Raw genomic sequence first — 16,745 nt, 5'->3', positions numbered from 1 at the left:
CCAGTGTAGCACAAGTCTACAAACGTTTCATGGTGTAGCGCCATCCACGTGGCCTATTGATAAAATCTAGAATGGCAACCGTCAATTATGTCATCATCCTACAGTGGCAATTTTTATGGCTTAGGCTGGTTTTACATTAGCGCTTTTGTGCGCAGCGCATCATGCGCACCTATGTTTAACATGACGTGCGCATGGTCTTGCGCACACTTGCGTTTTCGTGCGCATGCGTTTTTTTGTCTTTCGCGCCAGACGCAACATGTTGCATTTTTTGGTCCGCCCTGTCTCGTCAAAAAAACGCATGCGCACGCAATGCGCAAAAACACATTGAAGTCTATGGGAACGCATGCGTGCGCATGGTCTTGCACACGCTTGCGTTTTTTTGCGCATGCGTTTTTGAGGTAAACAAGTCTAGAATGTTCTCTAGACAATGGAAAAAATGTCACACCTAAAACCGCATGTGCATAAAAAACGCAAACGCATGTAAAACGCAAGCAACGCTGCGTTTTTTTGACGCATCAGAGTGCGCATGACGTGAAAAAAAGAGCGTTTGTTTTGCGTTTTTCTTTGCGTTTTTTATGCGCCCGATGCGCTGCGCAAAAAAACGCTAATGTGAAACTAGCCTTACGCACTACTTGTTTGAATGTGTGTAGGCTATGTAGCTTAAATGGGTTATCAAGGCTCAGAAAGTTCTTATGTTTCATTGTCACTTGTTTCGGTAATAATCCACCGATTCCTAAATCCCTTGCATACTTAGAGCCATGTGTCCTTTGAACTTTATTTACTAGTCAATGTTTAGAAATCACTTCTTAAGTATTGATTTCAATTTCCAGTTGCAGATGTGAAAAAAGAGAGAATGATTGCCGTTTAAAAGGATTCTGCAATCACTAACATGGCTTTATATTTTATATATACATATTTCACATTTTTATCAAATTATATGCAATGTATCATTCGCTTTCCAGCAGCTGCTTAACATTGAAAGGACTCTATCAGTATAAGGGAAGAGTCAAGACAGTCATACAACTCGGACGGTGATTGCATAAATGGAGCCACTTTCTACTTTGGTCTTGATGACAAATTTTTAGGATAGGTCAGTATCAGATTGGCAAGCGTCCAGACGCCTGGTACCCTCATCGCACAGCTCCGGTCGGATGTTAACAGAGTACACAGTGGAACACCAACAGCTCCGTACATTAGTGGCCACCCCTATTCATTTGTATAGGAGCTGATCATCACTACCTGGGATCTGCCACTAAACAGTGTCCAGAGCTGTGACATTCCACTCTCTATTCCGTTTACATCGGGCCATTAAGGAGAAGGCAAGTTGATCAATGGGTGTGCTTGATGTCAGACCACTACCATGTGTTATACTCATGTACTACTCAAGGGATAGGTTATCAGTATTATGGTAGTGGACAATCTCTAACTAATTTTTGCCATTGGAGGTCTTTTCCACAGTAGAGTTTTGCAGATGTTTAGATGTTTCCTCCTCATTCACACCTAGAACTATGCAAATTACAACTGAGTTTTAGTAACTGTTCTTCAAAGTTGGAACGTTGCCTAGATAACCAGACTACCTTTATTTCAGGCATGCTCATAAGCTTGTCAAACATTAAAATCCAATCTTTTTATATATAATAAACTTACACACTTGGTTGCCACATATACCTGTCCATTTTGCATACATCTGTTTTTACTGACATTCACAAAGCACAGTTTTCAAGCCTTTAGAAAAAGTTGACACCAGCTTCTCATACATAGGTTTATTAAGTAGCTTTTATTGGCCATAAGTCTTACTCTAGGTGTGGATACCACATGCTAGATCACGGTATCGTCCAGCATTCCTTGTCAATCAAATGATGTCTGCAGGAATTCAGGGCACAAGACAAGTCTCCATTATTATCATCATTTTGCCACAACTGGGAAAACCATGTTACAGAAAAATAAAAAGTACATGAGCCTTGTCCTATAGTCAGTCCAAGCTTATACTACGACTCTGTTTTACTGAAGAATTGATCTTCTTCTGCCGTAGGCGTTCTCGGTTTGCATTTTCCAACCTGCAGATAAAATAAGATGTAAAAATTACACAGAGGACAGCTAAATAGAAGGCTTTTTCCTGGAATCAAATACTGTTTGGCATAAAAATAAAGAAGAGAACATAGTATAAGTGTCTCGTCTACACAGGTCTAAATGCTGATATTGACCAGTTCTCAAACTAACAGACTACAAACACCTGCTGGAAGTGGAGAAAGCAAAAATCACATCCCATCAACATCCGAGAAACACGGTCCGTGTGTCTGGACAGTGAGGCATGAATTGGCTACATTTCTACTAGTCTGAATGTGACAGCCTCATATATGCCTAGGAGGCTGTCAAGTTCAGATCAGGAGACCCACAACCAATGTGCGCAGCGCGGACCGTACACGAACCATGTTCCTCGGACGTCAGAATTCGGCTTAAGTACAATATTAAGTAGTCCTATTTTGTGTTTCATATTTACATTATTTTTCTGCCCATTTGGCTACTAGGAGGACAGCTCTGTAGTGGTCCTACAGCAGCATACTAAAGGTGCATTTACATCAGTAGACCGGCGGTGTTAAATGATCGCAAATCATCAACATGTTTGCTAGTTGGAAGTTATTCAATAACCTGTTTTTACAAGCAGACCACAACAGAATAATTACCAGTTATAGATCATTCTGTACGCATGGGCTGAAAATTGTTCTCAGCAGCACAGGTTCTGTGTACAAAGGACAATGTGCTGCCGAGACAGAGGATCTTTTAGGCAAATCAAAAGATGAATGAACGTCTAGATCATCTGTCAGGTGATTGGCAGCATGTTTCCATAGCACGATCGACTGTCAAAAATCTAGCGTTCCTAGGAATGCTCATTCCCAATAATGGTGCAGTGTAAAAGTACCTTAAGCAGCAGTGTAAAAGTACCTTAAGCAGACAGATCAGCTTTAAGAGAAACAGATACCCATATGTATGCACAAATCCACTTTTAGTCCTCTAATGAATGAAAATACCTAATTTGCCGTAATTGAACATCTTTTTCTGACACAGGCTTTGGCTTCTGGTTGGCTTCGGAAATCATAGATCGAATTTTATCTAGGCAATCAGCCAAGTTTCGCATTTGGTGCCGGCTCACTTCTGACGTGACAATTAGTTCTCCATTACGGTTTATGCGGTTCTTATTCTAGATAATACAGGAATGGAATACGCAATGAAGCACAATTATCCCAAAATGCAGATATATACAAAATTTAAAGAGTTGTCTTCAGTGCTGCCCATTCACCTCTAGATTGCGCACAAGAAACTAGCTGAAATCACAAAACATTAAGGTGAGCACACACACTGGATGAACATCAGCCGAGCCCACTAATTTCTATGGGACTACACAGCCATCTAATGACATTCGGGATGTCCTGGCTCTCCGTCGATAACAGATGGTGGGAACACTTGGACTGCACATGTTGGATTATAACATGCACGCTCCCTTCTTCTTATGTTGATGAGCCATCACCCAAGGTCACCGACAATGGCTTATTCCTCCCTTCCCATATAAAGGTAAAATGTGAAAATTCTCACATGTACTATTTCTCCTAAAAATGCTAGAACGGCAGCAGATATATTACTCACATGTGACTGAAGTGTGTGTGTGTGGGGGGGGGGGGGACAAGGACATGCAGATCTTAACATAAAATACCATCTTTGTATTTGTCCAATATATAAACAGTCCAACCATGCAAGAACCAGATACCTGGACAGAGACCTTCTGCCTGACATCTTCTGGGATCCAGTCAGCTGAGGACAGGTGGAATCTTATTTCAGCCTTTGTGTTGACTGTAAAGATAAATTACACCAAGTTGCACAGAAAATTGCCAGAACTGTAGATCTCCATTCCACTGAAATCCTCCAATTATGTGATCAGCAGCCTCACCCTCTGATAAGACAGAAGTAAAACGTCACTTTCACAAAACTTTTGACATCCATCGCTAGTATAAAGGCACGGAGGTGCTCAGCTGAGACCTGCTCTCCTCCGAGGCCGACGACGGGCTCAGTGAAAAGTCTGTAAGAGTCTCTGCGGAGCAAAAGGTTCAGATACTGCCACTTTATTTTAGCGATCAGTGAGGACTTGGCACTTTGGATAGCTCATTTATCTAAATAGAACTAGCTGCCATGGAAAACTATTGGCACAATGCTATTGTGATGCTGACAATAACTATTGATGTCCAAGACTGGGTGTCAGCCGTAAAATAGAAAGGACACAACATGTGGATAGTGCTGGAGCAGCTTCTATGTTTGCACCTTTGCTGCGGCGCCATGGCCAGCTTATTACAGGTAGCCCTCTAGTACATTGGATCGCCTTTGGTCTTGAGATGCGTGGTCATTTTTTGAGGCATAGATTTCCCTAGGTATTGAAATCGTTCTGCAGGAATATTGGTCCAGGATATTGTCTCATAGTTGACATAAATTAGATAGAAATACAGACCTGCTCTAAACGTCATGTTCTATCTGGTCTCAGAGATGATCAGGATTAAGATCTTGGACTGTGAATTTCAGAGAATCAATCCATGGTTATTTAACCCTTGTAACATGTAGCATTGTCCTGCTGAAAGTGTCCTTCTGGAATATGGCAAGCAACTCCCATGAAGGGATTGACCTAGTAAATCACGATGCCTAGGTAAGCCACCCTGTCAAAGCATCCATCCAAAAGTATCTGAGGGTCCAGGGAGCGACAAGAAAACATGCCCACTACATCACTAGCCTGAACTGTTAACACCTGACAGGAAGGAATCTATTGATCTGACCACACAGTTGTATTAAGGGCATGTCACACTAAGAGATATCGCTAGCAATATCGCTATAACTTGTGACGTTATAGCGATATTGCTAGCGATATTGCTATGTGTGATACTTACCTACAACCCGCTCCCCGGCTGGTTATCGCTGATCGCGCGAGAACAGGCTGGACCGTTTCTCGCCGTCAGCTTCCTGCTGTGACGACGAGCGACGCGTGGAGCCGGACGGGAGGACCCAGGATAGCCTCGTCTGACAGGTAAGTAGCGACCCCCGTCCCCAGCTATGTCGCTGGTGAGATCTGCCTGTGTGGCAGCTCACTAGCGACCACTTGGCGATGTACCAGCGATCCTGACGGCATCATATCGCTAGTTGGGATCGCTGGTACATCGCTAAGTGTGACAGTACCTTTACACTGTGCAGTAATCTCCTTTGTTTGCTCTTGTGCTCACTGAAGTCTGGCAGTTTTATTTCCATTAGTCAGTAATGGCACTTCAACTGGCTGACTGTTGTTCTAGCCCATCTGTGCTAGGGAACTAGTTGTATGTTGGACATGTTCATTGCAGCAGTAGCATTGTATTTGGCTGCAATTAAACTAGACCGTGCACTAGCTGTTTGCCAGAACAATTCTCACTATGCTTTAGCCCCTTTTGTCAAGTTGGTTACATGCATAGGATCCCCTTTACTTGGGCGTTTATCCTTGCTCTCGCTATTCTCTGTATATTCTTGAGTCTTTATAAAATGCTGAACCTGGCTAGTCTACCACTCATGACTATTGCTCGGTTTTCTGCTGCACTCCAGTTTGGGGTCACTTGTCTAATTTCTATACATGGAAAACACCAATTGGAAAAGGGCAGATGTTATTAATAATGTGGCCAGTCACTGTAACTGCAGAAGAATACACTGACTGTATCAGTCAGGAGGTACATTACAACAACTCCAAGGCCTCTGCATGAGAAGTCCAGAAGGTTGCAGTTCAAATTCAGCCATGTCATTCATTTTTGTAAAGAATAGTCCTAGGAAATCTTCATTTTCTGTGTGTATCATTTCTCTAGACCTTGTGTACGTGCGCTCACCTTTGTTCACGTTCTGTCCCCCTGGACCACTGCTCTTGCTGTACGAAATGGTCAGGCGATCTGAAAACATACATTTGTACATTTTGTTTGAAAAAGCAAGTAAGTCTCTTAATCTGTCACTAATATATGACATGCGACAGACATCCTCTTGGACCATCTCCTATTTTATCAGCAATTTTGAACAAAATTTATTATAAGCCTAATTTTCATAGCGTTAAACATTTAGGCTATGTTCACACTGGGCGTTTTTGCACCTTTTTTGCTGTGTCTTTTAATGCTAATTTTCAGCTGCATTTGACAGTACCAGCTATGCCTATGAGATTTCACAAATCTCATGCACACACATTGTTTTCTTTGTCATCAGTATTTTGCGCTTTGCTGCCTTTTTTGGACATAGGTGACATGCACTCTTTCAGCGTTTTTCACCCACTGAATAGAAAAAAAAAAAAAACATGAAAAAAAACTAGATGTGTATTTCCTGAAGGAAGTACAGATAGTGGTTTGAAATGGTGCCCGGGCTGCCCCTTTAAGAGAGACTTGCCTGCTGCCCCTGCAAGACTTTCAACTCAGGATCCGTTTTAAATGTGGGTGCCTCTCAGGGGCCACTTTGGCCTCAGGGTCTGATTTGGTGGGTGGGGCCCGTGAGGATCCGATTCGGTGGCCTGGGCTCCTCAGGATTTGAATTAGTTGCCGGGATTCCTCAGGGTCCGATTTTGTGGGTGTTTGCCCCTCAGGGTCCGATTTTGTGGGTGTTTGCCCCTCAGGGTCCGATTCGGAGGGCGGGGTGGCTCAGCCTCCGATTCGGAGGGCGGGGTGGCTCAGCCTCCGATTCGGAGGGCGGGGTGGCTCAGCCTCCGATTCGGAGGGCGGGGTGGCTCAGCCTCCGATTCGGAGGGCGGGGTGGCTCAGCCTCCGATTCGGTGTGTCGGCCCTTTAAGACTCATTTGAGTGCGCTGGCCCTTTAACAATCACTTTGGCGCGTTGGCCCTTTAAGAGCTAGTTTGGCTCACTGGGCTTCTTTTAAATCCACTTTGGCGCACACATTCTCTCTCAGGGGCATGTGTCATGTGATGAAGCTAGATTTGCATTTGTGCTGTGGGTTTCGCTTTAAGAGCTGATATTATGTGGCAGAGGCTCTGTGCTGGGGTTCAAGTGACGTTCGTAGGCGTTGGCATAGTAACTGGGTCTGCCTGCGCATATCAATGAGCTCAACTGTCATTTCAATCGCCTCAGGGCACGTTTTGCCATTTCCTATTGAAAAGCATTGGAGACAGTGCATTCCAATGACGGGAAAAAAAATTTTCAAACGCAAATTGCGCAAAAACTACAAATCCGATCGACACGAAAAATACTTAGCACACCTCTCATGGACGCTGGCTTCGAAACGACACCTCAACGGAGTCTGTGCGTGTAGCGGTTCGGGCCGCATTAATTGCGGAAATCAACTTAATAATAATAATAAGAAGAACTAGATGTGTATTTCCTGAAGGAAGTACAGATAGTGGTTTGAAATGGTGCCCGGGCTGCACCTTTAAGAGAGACTTGCCCGCTGACTCTGCAAGACGTTCAACTCAGGATCCGTTTTAACTGTGGGTGCCTCTCAGGGGCCACTTTGGCCTCAGGGTCCGATTTTTTGGCCGGGGCTCCTCAGGGTCCGATTTTGTGGGTGGGGCCCCTCTGGGTCTGATTTTCTGGCCGGGGCCCCTCAGGGTCTGATTTGGTGGGTGGGGCCCCTCAGGGTCCGATTTGGTGGCCGGGGCCCCTCATGGTCCGATTTGGTGGGTGGGGCCCCTCATGGTCCGATTTGGTGGTTGGGGCCCCTCAGGGTCCGATTTTGTGGCCGGGGCCACCTCAGGGTCCGATTTTGTGGCCGGGGCCCCTCAGGGTCCGATTTTGTGGGTGGAGCCCCTCAGGGTCCGATTTGGTGGGCGGGGCCACTCTCGGTCTGATTTGGTGGGCGGGGCCACTCGGGGTGGCTCAGCCTCCGATTTGGAGGCCGGGGTGGCTCAGCCTCCGATTTGGAGGCCGGGGTGGCTCAGCCTCCGATTTGGAGGCCGGGGTGGCTCAGCCTCCGATTTGGAGGCCGGGGTGGCTCAGCCTCCGATTTGGAGGCCGGGGTGGCTCAGCCTCCGATTTGGAGGCCGGGGTGGCTCAGCCTCCGATTTGGAGGCCGGGGTGGCTCAGCCTCCGATTTGGAGGCCGGGGTGGCTCAGCCTCCGATTTGGAGGCCGGGGTGGCTCAGCCTCCGATTTGGAGGCCGGGGTGGCTCAGCCTCCGATTTGGAGGCCGGGGTGGCTCAGCCTCCGATTTGGAGGCCGGGGTGGCTCAGCCTCCGATTTGGAGGCCGGGGTGGCTCAGCCTCCGATTTGGAGGCCGGGGTGGCTCAGCCTCCGATTTGGAGGCCGGGGTGGCTCAGCCTCCGATTTGGAGGCCGGGGTGGCTCAGCCTCCGATTTGGAGGCCGGGGTGGCTCAGCCTCCGATTTGGAGGCCGGGGTGGCTCAGCCTCCGATTTGGAGGCCGGGGTGGCTCAGCCTCCGATTTGGAGGCCGGGGTGGCTCAGCCTCCGATTTGGAGGCCGGGGTGGCTCAGCCTCCGATTTGGAGGCCGGGGTGGCTCAGCCTCCGATTTGGAGGCCGGGGTGGCTCAGCCTCCGATTTGGAGGCCGGGGTGGCTCAGCCTCCGATTTGGAGGCCGGGGTGGCTCAGCCTCCGATTTGGAGGCCGGGGTGGCTCAGCCTCCGATTTGGAGGCCGGGGTGGCTCAGCCTCCGATTTGGAGGCCGGGGTGGCTCAGCCTCCGATTTGGAGGCCGGGGTGGCTCAGCCTCCGATTTGGAGGCCGGGGTGGCTCAGCCTCCGATTTGGAGGCCGGGGTGGCTCAGCCTCCGATTTGGGGGCCGGGGTGGCTCAGCCTCCAATTTGGGGGCCGGGGTGGCTCAGCCTCCAATTTGGGGGCCGGGGTGGCTCAGCCTCCAATTTGGGGGCCGTGGTGGCTCAGCCTCCAATTTGGGGGCCGTGGTGGCTCAGCCTCCGATTTTGATGCCGGGTTCAATCAGCCTCCGATTTGGAGCCTGGGGTCACTCAGCTTTCGATTTGGCGTGCCGGCCCTTTAAGACTTGTTTTGGTGCGCCGGCCCTTTAAGAATCACTTTGGCGTGTCGGCCCTTTAAGAGCCAGTATGGCGCACTGGGCTTCTAAATCCACTTTGGCGCACATTCTCTCTCATCGTCATGTGATGAAGCTGCCCCATGTCTTCCTATGGCAAAACTTTCCTATTGAAATGCATTGAGACAGTGCATTCCAATGATGTGGAAAAAAAATTTCAAACGCAAATTGCGCAAAAACTACAAATGCGATCGACACGAAAAATACTTAGCACACCACTCTTGCATGCTGGCTTCGAAACGACACCTCAACGGAGTCTGTGCGTGTAGCGGTTCGGGCCACATTAATTGCGGAAATCAACTGAATAATAAGAATAAGTTAGCAGCGTTCGGATTACAACATTAATACTAGATGTGTATTTCCTGAAGGAACTACAGATAGTGGTTTGAAATGGTGCCCGGGCTGCCCCTTTAAGAAAGACTTGCCTGCTGCCTCTGCAAGACTTTCAACTCAGGATCCGTTTTAAGTGTGCGTGCCTCTCAGGGGACCCTTTGGCCTCAGGGTCTGATTTGGTGGGTGGGGCCCCTCACAATCTGATTCAGTGGCCTGGGCTCCTCAGGGTTTTAATTGGTGGCCAGGATCCCTCAGGGTCCAATTTTGTGGGTGTGGCCCCTCAGGGTCCGATTTTGTGGGTGTGGCCCCTCAGGGTCTGATTTTGTGGGTGTGGCCCCTCAGGGTCCGATTTTGTGGGTGGGTCTCCTCAGGGTCCGATTTTGTGGGTGGGGCCCCTTAGGGTGCGATTTTGTGGTTGGGGCCCCTCAGGGTCCGATTTTGTGGGTGGGGCCCCTCAGGGTCCTATTTTGTGGCCGGAACCCCTCAGGGTCCAATTTTGTGGCCAGGGCCCCTCAGGGTATGATTTTTTGGGTGGGGCCCATCAGGGTCCGATTTTGTGGTTGGGGCCCTTCAGGATCCGATTTTGAGGCTGGGGCCCCTCAGGATCCGATTTTGTGGCCGGGGCCCCTCAGGGTCCAATTTGGTGGGCGGGGCCCCTCAGGGTCCAATTTGGTGGGCGTGGCCCCTCAGGGTCCAATTTGGTGGGCGTGGCCCCTCAGGGTCCCATTTGGTGGGCGTGGCCCCTCAGGGTCCCATTTGGTGGGCGTGGCCCCTCAGGGTCCCATTTGGTGGGCGTGGCCCCTCAGGGTCCCATTTGGTGGGCGTGGCCCCTCAGGGTCCCATTTGGTGGGCGTGGCCCCTCAGGGTCCCATTTGGTGGGCGTGGCCCCTCAGGGTCCCATTTGGTGGGCGTGGCCCCTCAGGGTCCCATTTGGTGGGCGTGGCCCCTCAGGGTCCCATTTGGTGGGCGTGGCCCCTCAGGGTCCCATTTGGTGGGCGTGGCCCCTCAGGGTCCCATTTGGTGGGCGGGGCCCCTCAGGGTCCCATTTGGTGGGCGGGGCCCCTCAGGGTCCCATTTGGTGGGCGGGGCCCCTCAGGGTCCCATTTGGTGGGCGGGGCCCCTCAGGGTCCCATTTGGTGGGCGGGGCCCCTCAGGGTCCCATTTGGTGGGCGGGGCCCCTCAGGGTCCCATTTGGTGGGCGGGGCCCCTCAGGGTCCCATTTGGTGGGCGGGGCCCCTCAGGGTCCCATTTGGTGGGCGGGGCCCCTCAGGGTCCCATTTGGTGGGCGGGGCCCCTCAGGGTCCCATTTGGTGGGCGGGGCCCCTCAGGGTCCCATTTGGTGGGCGGGGCCCCTCAGGGTCCCATTTGGTGGGCGGGGCCACTCTGGGTCTGATTTGGTGGGCGGGGCCACTTTGGGTCCGATTTGGTGGACGGGGCCCTTCAGGGTCCAATTTGGTGGGCGGGGACACTGAGTCTGATTTTGTGGGTTGGGCCCCTCAGGGTCCGATTTTGTGGCCGGGGCCCCTCAGGGTCCGATTTTGTGTCCGGGGCCCCTCAGGGTCCGATTTTGTAGCCGGTGCCTCTCAGGGTCCGATTTTGTGGTTGGGGCCCCTCAGGGTCCGATTTTAGGGGCCGAGGCCCCTCAGGGTCCGATTTTGTGGGTGGGGCCCCTTACGGCCCGATTTTGTGGTTGGGGCTCCTCAGTGTCTGATTTGGTGGGCGAGGCCACTCTGGGTCCGATTTGGTGGGCGGGGCCACTCTGGGTCCGATTTGGTGGGCGGGGCCACTCTGGGTCCGATTTGGTGGGCGGGGCCACTCTGGGTCCGATTTGGTGGGCGGGGCCCCACAGAGTCCGATCTGGTGGGCAGGGCCACTCTTGGTTCTATTTGTAGGCCGGGGTCAATCAGCCTCAGATTTGGAGCCTGGGGTCACTCAGCTTTCTATTTGGCGTGCCAACCCTAGACTCATTTTGGTGAGTCGGCCCTGTGGGGTCATGTAAAGTTCGTAGACATTGGCATAGTAACTGTGTCTGCCTGCGCATATCAATGAGCTTAACTGCCATTTGAATCGCCTCACGACTGCCGCATGTTTTCCCTATGGCAAAATTTTCCAATTGAAATGCATTGAGACAGTGCATTCCAATGACAAGAAAATGTTTTTTCAAACACAAATTGCGCAAAAACTATAAATCTGATCGACATGAAAAACACTTAGCACACCTCTCGTGAACACTGGCTTCGAAACGACACCTCAACGGAGTCTGTGCGTGTAGCGGTTCGGGCTGCATTAATTGCAGAAATCAACTGAATAGTAATAATAATACTAGATGTGTATTTCCTGAAGGAAGTACAGATAGTGGTTTGAAATGGTGCCTGGGCTGCCCCTTTAAGAGAGACTTGCCTGTTGCCCCTGCAAGACTTTCAACTCAGGATCTTTTTTAAATGTGGGTGCCTCTCAGGGGCCACTTTGGCCTCAGGGTCTGATTTGGTGGGTGGGGCCCCTCAGGATCCGATTCGGTGGCCTGGGCTAATAAGGATTTGAATTAGTGGCCGGGATTCCTCAGGGTCCAATTTTGTGGGTGGGGCCCCTCAGGGTCCGATTTTGTGGGTGGGTCCCCTCAGGGTCCGATTTTGTGGCTGGGGCCCCTCAGGGTCTGATTTTGTGGCTGGGGCCCCTCAGGGTCTGATTTTGAGGGTGGGGCCCCTCAGGGTCTGATTTTGAGGGTGGGGCCACTCTGGGTCTGATTTGGTGGGCTGGGCCACTCTGGGTCCGATTTGGTGGGCGGGGCCACCCTGGGTCCAATTTGGATGCCAGGGTGGCTCAGCCTCCTTTTTGTAGGCCAGGGTCTATCAGCCTCCGATTTGGAGCCTTGGGTCACTCAGCTTTCGATTTGGCGCGCCGGCCCTTTAAGACTCATTTTGGTGCGCCGGCTCTTTAAGAATCACTTTGGCGCGTCGGCCTTTTAAGAGCCAGGGTGACTCACTGGGCTTCTAAATACACTTTGGCGCACATTGTCTCTCAGGGGCATACGTCATGTGATGAAGCTAGATTTGCATTTGTTCTGTGGGTTTTGCTTTAAGAGCTGATATTATATGGCAGAAGCTCTGTCTTGGAGAGGTCATGTGACGTTCGTAGGCGTTGGCATAGTAACTGGGTCTGCCTGCGCATATCAATGAGCTCAACTGCCATTTCAATCGCCTCAGGGCATGTTTTGTCTATAGCAACATTTCTCCATTCAAATGCATTGAGACAGTGCATTCCAATGACGGGAAAAAAAATTTTCAAATGCAAATTGCGCAAAAACTACAAATCCGATCGACACGAAAAATACTTAGCACACCTCTCATGGACGCTGGCTTCGAAACGACACCTCAACGGAGTCTGTGCGTGTAGCGGTTCGGGCTGTATTAATTGCGGAAATCAACTTAATAATAATAAGAAGAAGAAGAAGAAGAAGAAGAAGAATAATAAGTTAGCAGCGTTCGGATTACAATATAGTGGTTTTTTCAAACCACTATAAAAAGCACCAGAAAAGCTGCAAAACCTGCGTTTTTGCCACAGCTTCTTTCCTGTCAAGCACTCAGGTTTTGCTGCAGAACAAAAACGCCCAGTGTGAACTTAGCCTAAAGGTACATGTGGAGCTTATGACGCGGCAAATGACAAAAACTGCAAGAAAATGTGGAATTTGCAGCAATCCTGGTATTATAAAAGAAAATGGTGAAGTATATAGGATGATCTAATCCTGATGGCACCGACATTGATTTATAGAGGGGCTTGTTATGTATTATCGACTTGATGGAAGAAACAGCCTTGCCTGCAGTGCTAGTCTTCTCATCTAAGCTGACAGTGTTACTTTCCATTGAAGCCTCCAACGTAAATGTGAACAGAGCTTCTCCTAGAACCGGGTCTACAGAAGGTAGTGCAGCGATAGCACATATAGAAACACAAGTTGAAATCAATGGACAAAAGAAATGCACGTTTAAGTGTAATTTACTTACACCATGCACTAAAGAGATGATAAATGAATCATCGTTGTGGGATTCACACTGATCATAAGAAAATGTGGCCCCTATGTATACAAAACAGTAGTGTGAATGAATGACCATCCGTTCACTTTCAAAGGGAGCGATGGTTCTGCATGTGCATGACCAATGCAATGGTCACACATAAGCACTACCGCTTCTTCACATGGGCCCCTGTTCTCATCATCGGTGGGTGGCCCAGCAATCAGACAAATATGCATAGGTGATTTAGGTTTGTGTTATTACCTTGCTAATAGCCACATCATACAGGATAACCATACAACCCAATTACAAGTCGCAGTGCAAACCACTAAAAGAAAAAAAAAACAACTTACCTACAGGAATGTCTATGAGATCAGGTCGTCCTACCTGTAGCAATCATAATAAATGGAAGAATGGTACAGTGAAATTAAAGGTTTTAAGCAAAATATGCCATACTATCTTTATGCTTTTATTGCCTAATTGCTTGTAGTACATGTGAATGGAGAGATTTTATTTCCATCCAAGTAAATTCAATTTTGATAATCAGAATGTGAAGAAGTGTTTCCAAAGTTATTAAAGGAGCTGTATGTGATGATAAAAATAGCCTCACTCCTGTCCAAGTAAAATGTGCTGAGTTGCAATACCAGACAAGGCCCATAGACAAGGAGGGCGCTGTCATAGGGAAGGAAGCGCCACTATTGGCGATCTACTTACTGCTCCTTCCGGTTATCATCTATACGGGTGAGCTTCCACAATCACGGAGAGGTTTCATGTAGGGCACCATGACATAATAAACAGGAAGGATCAGGGGGTAGTTCTTTGCTAGGAAATTAGATGTGAAAAGGGGCGAGGGTCCCAAACTGTAGAGCACCTTATGTTAAACCCCTTTATTAATCTGCCCATAAATAGTGATCTTTAACCATCTGGTCACTAGAAATGCAATGTGCAAGTTGTAAGGAAAGAAGTGCGGCAGTGTAAAGCACTGAGACCATCTCCTATATGCACCAGCCTGAGGTAACCAGTAGACACATTCTGGACATACAAGATATAGACTGTCTACTGTCCCCTAATGTCACCACAATGATGGCAGCTGCTGGAGGTCACTGACCAGTCCACAGTCGCCTCCCATTGGTGGGAGCAGCTGTCAATCACACACCATGCAGCGCCCGCTCACCTGGGCCGTCCGGTTACTACTCTCTGGATATAACTTATCTAAACTATAGGCGCTCTGGAAGCAGGACGAGGACCGGACACTACGGAGACCAAGGGCACGAAACACCGACAACCGAGGCAGCCAAGCGGCGGTCGCCATGATGACTGTAAAAGCTCTTCCTGTCGGCGGTGCAACAACACTAACCTTCCGTCTGGGAAGAAGACCTACGAGCGCTTAGTTCCGCCCCTCAGAAGAGCGGCTCCCAGGAAATGAAGCTCATGTGCACAGTAACTTGTGTTTTACTACAGCAAGATAGAAAGTGAAGTTGCAGTCTGAGTGTTGCTATGGGAAAGCGCTCTTCTTGTGTCTGTTTTAGTTGTGTCCATAAGGTTAGGCACAGTTAATACCAGCTTATTAAATAAATCTATCCTTCCAGATTATAGTGTACTGACATTCTTCAGCCTGTACTGATGAAAATGGTAGAGTGGGACAGAGCCCTGTCTTGTGCAAGAAGGTATGTAGGCTGTGGGCGTGCGGCAGTCGCAGTGGTCACAGTGGAAGTACACCTGTGGGAGTAAGGCGGTCCCTAGCTGAGCTCAGACTGGCCTCTTCATACCTCCCAACTTTTGAAGAAGGGAAAGAGGGACAAAGGCTGCAGCACACGCGTAGCTGCAAATTTTAGACCGCGCCCGACCATTTCACAACTAGTCACACCCATGTCCACGCCCAACCGCACCCATTTAGCACTGGCGATCACACTGACTGGTACTGAGAGCACAGTGGCTGGCATTATGGGCAAAGTGGCTGGTACTGTGGGCACACTGACTGGCACTAAGGAAAAGAAAGAGAAAACAGAGAGAGAGAGAAAAAAGAAAACAAAGAAAGGAGAGCGAGAGAGAAAGAAAAAACAGAGCGAGAAAGAAGAAAGAACAGAGAGACAAAGAGGGGAAAAAAAGAAAGAACAGGGCGAAAAAAGAACAGAGCGAGAAAGAAGGGAAAGAAAGAACAGAGAGAACAGATAGAAAGAAAGAACAGAGAAAGGGAGAACAGAGAGAGAGAAAGAACAGAGCAAAAGAAAGAACAGAGCGCAAAAGAAAGGGGAAAGAAAAAAAGAAAGAACAGAGAGAAAGAGGGGAAAGAAAGAACAGAGAGAGAGAGAAAGAGGGGAAAGAAAACAAAGAAAGAAAGAGGGGACAGAAAAAAGAACAGAGGGAGAGCGAAAGAAAGAACAGAGCGATAGAAAGAAAGAGGGGAAAGAAAGAACAGAGGGAAAGAAAAAAAGAAAGAACAGAGAGAAAGAAAGAGGGAAAAGAACAGCGATAGAAAGAAAGAGGGGAAAGAAAGAACAGAGAGAGAAAGAAAGAACAGAAAGAAAGAAAGAGGGGAAATAAAGAAAGAATAGAGAAAGAAAGAAAGGAAAGAAAGAACAGAGAGAGACAGAGAAAGAACAGAGAGAAATAAAGGAAAGAAAAAGAGAACAGAGAAAGAAAGAAAGAGGGGAAAGAAAGAACAGAGAGAGAAAGAAAGAGAGGAAAGAAAACAGAGAGACAGAGAAAGAAAGAGGGCAAAGAAAGAACAGGGAGAGAGAGAAAGAAAAAAGAAAGATTAGAGAGAGAAAGAAAGAACACAGAGAGAAAGAAAATGAGAGGGAAAGACAGAACAGAGAATGAGAAAGAAACAGAGAGAAAGAAAGAACAGAGAAAGAAAGAAATAAAGATTCTAAAAATATACTATAGCAGCCCAGCTCCCATTGTAGTGCCCACCTGAGCCTCCCGGTGCAGGACATTTCATGATCCGCTCACATGGCCGGTATCCCCGATTCCAAGGCGATCCTGCTGTCCGTGCTGTCGGAGGAAGACATGGTGATGGATCTGAAGCATTCCTAGTTCCTTCACAATCTCCTCATGAAATTACCTCATTTCCGGTCAGCTTCCAGCACATCACTTCCGGTGGAACGTCATGTGCGAGTTTTAAAGTGCTCCTCGGGGCTCCGCCGTGTACTCCTGTGTCCGTGGGAAAAGCCCGCTTTGTATGCCTCGTACACACTTGGCTCTGCTCCGTACATCCCCTACACATATGGCTCCACTCCGTACAAACACGGTTTCGCTCTGCATACCCTATACACACGCGGCTCCACTCCATACACCAAGTACACACATGACTCCGCTTCATACACCTCATACACAGGCGGCTCCGTTCCGTACACCTTGTACA

General features: G+C 48.8%; 1 protein-coding gene across 1 annotated transcript; it reads right to left on the bottom strand.

The window, feature by feature from the left end:
- Positions 1-1,758: 1,758 nt before the first annotated feature.
- On the bottom strand, positions 1,759-14,723 carry MRPL58 (mitochondrial ribosomal protein L58). Its single transcript, XM_073587962.1, has 6 exons — positions 14,553-14,723; positions 13,732-13,765; positions 5,880-5,939; positions 3,764-3,846; positions 3,030-3,199; positions 1,759-2,057 (listed from the first exon to the last, which is right to left on the bottom strand). Exons 1-6 carry the CDS (start codon positions 14,688-14,690, stop codon positions 1,973-1,975), a joined length of 570 nt encoding a protein of 189 aa, XP_073444063.1. The 5' UTR covers positions 14,691-14,723; the 3' UTR covers positions 1,759-1,972.
- Positions 14,724-16,745: the final 2,022 nt, after the last annotated feature.

Source organism: Dendrobates tinctorius, unplaced genomic scaffold (assembly GCF_039654945.1).
Source record: "Dendrobates tinctorius isolate UK_male_01 unplaced genomic scaffold, ASM3965494v1 ptg000103l, whole genome shotgun sequence".
In the NCBI taxonomy this organism is placed as follows: domain Eukaryota; kingdom Metazoa; phylum Chordata; class Amphibia; order Anura; family Dendrobatidae; genus Dendrobates; species Dendrobates tinctorius.
The sequence above is the reverse complement of the archived record's forward strand: the minus strand, read 5'-3'. Positions and strand labels throughout refer to the sequence as shown.

Bases quoted from the DNA above. Each gene is read 5' to 3' on its own strand.
- MRPL58 (XM_073587962.1), bottom strand. From the start codon at position 14,690: ATGGCGACCGCCGCTTGGCTGCCTCGGTTGTCGGTGTTTCGTGCCCTT. The intron at 5,940-13,731 runs GTAAGTTGTTTT...GTATGTTTTCAG, and splicing joins TCTCATAGACATTCCTGTAG to ATCGCCTGACCATTTCGTAC. The intron at 3,847-5,879 runs GTGAGCGCACGT...TTATCTTTACAG, and splicing joins GGGACAGAACGTGAACAAAG to TCAACACAAAGGCTGAAATA.